This window comes from Malania oleifera, chromosome 4 (assembly GCF_029873635.1).
Source record: "Malania oleifera isolate guangnan ecotype guangnan chromosome 4, ASM2987363v1, whole genome shotgun sequence".
Taxonomy (NCBI): Eukaryota; Viridiplantae; Streptophyta; class Magnoliopsida; order Santalales; family Ximeniaceae; genus Malania; species Malania oleifera.
In genome coordinates this window covers 91,873,941-91,878,426 of record NC_080420.1, presented here as the reverse complement: position 1 = coordinate 91,878,426, position 4,486 = coordinate 91,873,941, and the positions used below count along the sequence as shown (strand labels likewise).

Sequence of the window (4,486 nt, the reverse complement as noted above, 5' to 3'; positions counted from 1 at the left end):
TTCACCAATATCCAATCCCCATGACCTACCCATCGTACATCAGTAGAACAAGCTCCTCGACTTGTTAATATCCTACCTCATATAAATGACAATATGACGAGCTCCTTGACCTGTCAACGTCATATCATGATTTATATCTAGGCAATATACAACCTCCTTATGCCAACGTATATTGAGATGCATACGAATAATCACACTAGTTAGTTCACATAGACGCATCAATACATTACCACACAGGTATCCAACATATCCACATTCCCACACAATAATCCAACAGATCAATACATTTCCACATATGAGTCAAACATAGCAATTCATTCATCATGTCATAATCATTCCAAACATCTCCACATGCAAACTCAAATACCACAGTAATTCATATTCAATTTATTAGGAAAAATTGTTTCCATGTCATACGAATTTAATATCATATGCAATTATCCCAAATATAAACTTTAAACAAAATCATCATTTTCCAGTACTCAAGTTGTTAAAAAAAAAATCATATAGATAAATAATAAATTTCATATGCTTGTAAATAACCAGTTCACCTTAATAAAATACTAATATAATTTTATTCTTCCTTACATGATTTCTTGAACCACGCTTGTAGGGTTCCCAAAATTATACCTATAGTGCTCACCCGAATCCTGATTCAATCTAATCAACCCCAATAAAATATTATTTTAACCTTTCCTAATTTACAATAATTAAATAACAATTAATTTATAAATAACTCATTTATCCTAATTTTTGGGTTACGTCTACAATGACCTCACGAGAAATCTACTCTGCTAGACTTGTAGAGAATCATCCCTAAATTCTTGTGGTGGTGTCCGATCGTCAATTTGATTTAAAATTAAAGAAAAATTAAGGTAAGAGTGAGAATTTGTCTTATCTCAGGAAATATGCTTATGTTACACCTGCGACAAATTCACTTTGATAGAAATGTCGACAGTGGAGAATGGAGTCCAGTGGTATTTTTGGATTTTCAATTGAGTGAGAATCCGCCGCGAAATCATAGAGAGAGAAAAGTAGAGAGCGTGAGTTTTCTTCTTCGTCTTTTCCCTTTTTTTTCCCTTCTGTTCCGCTGTAAACTTTTTTTTTTCTTTCCCTCTTTTCCTTTCTCCTAGGAAGCTTAGGCACTAAGCTTTCGTTTTTTTTTACTTTATACCTTATTATATTATACCTTATTTAAAAGTTATTAAATTTTTTTAATTAAAAAACTTAAGTGTGAAATAAACATTTCTATGTATTAATATTATATTTTTATTAAAAAATTAGAATAAAATACACTAACCTCTCTTATATTTAAGAGCCACAGAGCATGCGGTTCGTACTTATTTTACGTATGAACTATGAAGTGTATTTAAAGTCAATTATCCATCGAACAGAAGCACAGAAGCTCAGAGAGAGAGAGAGAGAGAGAGAGAGAGAGAGAGAGAGAGAGGGGGGGGGGGGATGATGGAGGAAGGAAATGGAAATGGCGGTGGAGGGATGGATCTGTTGATGTTGCCGGAAGGCTGCATAGCCAACATCCTGTCTTTGACGAGCCCAGCCGACGCTTGCAGGCTCTCTCTGGTCTCCTCCACCTTCCTCTCTGCCGCTGATTCCGACGCCGTCTGGCACCGATTTCTGCCCTCCTATTGCCACACCCTCATTTCCCGATCCTGCTCTTCCTCTCTTTTCGCCGACTGCTCCTCCAAGAAGGAGCTTTTCTTCCGCCTCTGCGATTTCCCCTTCCTCATCGACGAGGGTACCAAGGTGATTCCCCATTTCTACCGCTTCTGTTTTCATGTTTTTGTTCTATCTTCCTTTGCTGCGATCACATATAGATCCACTGCGTAGTTTCGAGATTTATTTTTCTTGTTTCTGCGGTTTTAATTTCGCTACTTTTGGGGGTAAATTGCATTTATTCTATTGAAAAATTGTTGTTGGAAAAGGATGGATGGAATTAGTTAGAAGGTGGTTTGAGAACGCTGTGATCGTCATCGTTGTTATTTAATTGGAAGAGATTACATTTGCAGGATCGAATTTTGATTTTTTTTTTTAACTTTTACCGGTCAAGCTTTCGTTGAATATCTAAGTTTTTTTTTGTTTGAAAATTCGTTTTAAAGAAAATTAAATGTCCGAACTGGGACAGCATTCCAATTTTCTAATTTTCAAATTCTGAATTCAAAAAGGTGCTGATTGTTTTTTTTTCTAAGTCAAGAAAGACATCATCCAACGAGGATCTCAAATCCCGATGCAACAGGTTACAGGAGAGACATGGACACGCACAAAATTGCTAATAAGGATTTCTGAAATTTTTTTTGCCTTCTCTCTGAATGTTGTACAGGCATTATTGTGAGTACGATCTGTACAATTCTGCACAGTTTGTAGAAACTCAACTATTGTCGTCAAACTCAATCCGTAAAATTCTGCACGGGCACATCAGAATGAAGGAAATGAAAAAGAAAAGAGTGAGGAATTTGGTAATAGAGAGAAAGAAACAAAGAATGTCTAAAATCTTTTAGGGTTTTAGCTCCGAAAAAGAAATAGATATGAAGGGCTTTATGGTGGTTTGTCGTTAACTGCCCAGCAAGGTTCGACACGGCTGGAAAAATATTTGTGAATGGGTGTTTTACTTCTTTTTCTTTGGTCGAAAATTATTTTAAAGAAGCATAAATTATTATGTTTCCTTATTATAATGACTCGGTGGTCAGTTCTCATAATTTTTTTCGCTGGATTTGACAAAGTGCTGAATATTTTGTCCAAGTTATTCTAGTATGGAATTCTACTCCATTACCGTATGTTTGAGAGCTTGCTTGAATATTAAGCTTTAGATTTGTTGTTGTGTGGGTTTGTCAGTTTGGACATGATGCAATACAAATAAGTACTGCATTTTGTGACTATGCACAAATTCAAATCCAAGATCCAAACCCTGTGCTCCCAAACTCAACCGTGAGTCTCTCTTTTATCTCAAAATGAACCAGTGGTAGATATGCAGAAAGTTCAAAAATATTGGAAAAAAAAAAAATGAATCCTTTTTTTAAACAGTTTCTTGCAGTCACTTGAATTTCAGAAGGCATCAGTTGGGGTCTGGAAGATATGTATGTTTTAAGTAAGTATGGGTCATCATGATGTTCCTTGTGCTGCACATGGGTTGGCTGAGGACAATGCTTGACTTCCAAAGTTCTTCTCTCTCTCTCTCTCTCTGCTTGCTGCTTGCTGCTTGCTAGTGCTATTTTCTCACCCTTATTGATTTTATACCCTTATGACCTGCATTAAATAGAGCTTTTCATTTGAGAGATGGAATGGAAAGAAATGCTACATGTTAGCACCAAGGAGTCTGTCCATTGTATGGGGTGACACTCCCATGTATTGGAGGTGGATTTCTTTACCAGAATCCAGGTCTGCGATTCTCACATTTTTTTTTTTTTTGGCCCTGTAATTGGTGCCCTTTCTTCTCTAAGCAATTGGCTCTATGTACCTTCGCACAGGTTTCCAGAGGTGGCTGTGCTTGTCAAAGTGTGTTGGCTTGAAATTTGTGGCAAGATAAGTACTTGCTTGCTATCACCAGACACGAAGTATGCTGCTTACTTGGTTTTCAAGCTGACGGAATCAACGAATGGATTTGAATGCCATCCTGTGAAAGTCTCTGCTTGGATAACTGGTGGCGAAAATATCGTCCGGTCTGTTTATTTTGTGCCTAATGATAGAAAGAAGAGGATATTTCGTATCATACGAAGGCGTGCTGGTCGTGGTGGGCTGTTGTGCGGTGCTTTTGACATGCTGAGGTTGGGAGCACCTGCCTCTGGCGAATTGAATGATGAATCATTTCCGAAAGAGAGGGCGGATGGGTGGTGTGAGGTTGAATTGGGCGAGTTCTTCAACAACGATGGAGGTGAGGAAATGGAGATGAGCGTGAAGGAGGTGAAGAGTGGCCGCTGGAAGTCTGGCCTTGTTATCCAAGGGATTGAGATCAGGCCAAAAGAGGGTTGATGAATCAGACAATTGTGTTTTGTCTTCTTTTGCTTGTTTCGTCGATGGATTAGTTCTATTTGTCAATGCTTCTTGGCATTTATAAATCGATTGTCTAGTTCGGATGTAACCAAATGTGATAGTAATGGAATGGAATAAAAGGACTCTGCATATGTGTGAACTTCATTAACCAAACTTTTTATTTTTTAATATTTTTAAATATACAAAAAAATATAAGAATTAATTCATTTCATTCTATTCTTGCATACCAAACCTCTTTACAACTTTATTTGTTTGGATAAAAAATTTTGTTTGAGGAAAAAAAAGGGAAGAAAAATAAGGAAATTTATTTTTATGGTATATTTCTCTGTATCAAATATTGTTAAAAATGAGAACTTTTTCTAATTTAAATATTTTTTAAAATAGGTGTTAATAATATGTATAATTAAAATCTTAGTCATTGATTTGTTATATATTTACTTTCTTCTTATTTTTTTTGATGATTAAATATGAAAAATGAATT

At 36.1% G+C, this 4,486-nt stretch overlaps 1 protein-coding gene across 1 annotated transcript; it reads left to right on the top strand.

Moving 5' to 3' along the window:
- The first annotated feature begins 1,315 nt into the window (after positions 1-1,315).
- LOC131153054 (putative F-box protein PP2-B12) lies at positions 1,316-4,153 on the top strand. The gene is made up of 3 exons (XM_058105079.1): positions 1,316-1,764; positions 3,275-3,393; positions 3,483-4,153. The coding sequence occupies exons 1-3, from the start codon at positions 1,462-1,464 to the stop codon at positions 3,982-3,984; spliced, it is 924 nt and encodes a 307-aa protein (XP_057961062.1). The 5' UTR covers positions 1,316-1,461; the 3' UTR covers positions 3,985-4,153.
- The last annotated feature ends 333 nt before the right edge of the window (positions 4,154-4,486 follow it).

Coding starts and splice junctions, on each gene's coding strand:
- LOC131153054 (XM_058105079.1), top strand. CDS start 1,462: ATGATGGAGGAAGGAAATGGAAATGGCGGTGGAGGGATGGATCTGTTG. Junction 1,765..3,274: donor TCATCGACGAGGGTACCAAG/GTGATTCCCCAT, acceptor TGCATTAAATAG/AGCTTTTCATTTGAGAGATG. Junction 3,394..3,482: donor ATTTCTTTACCAGAATCCAG/GTCTGCGATTCT, acceptor ACCTTCGCACAG/GTTTCCAGAGGTGGCTGTGC.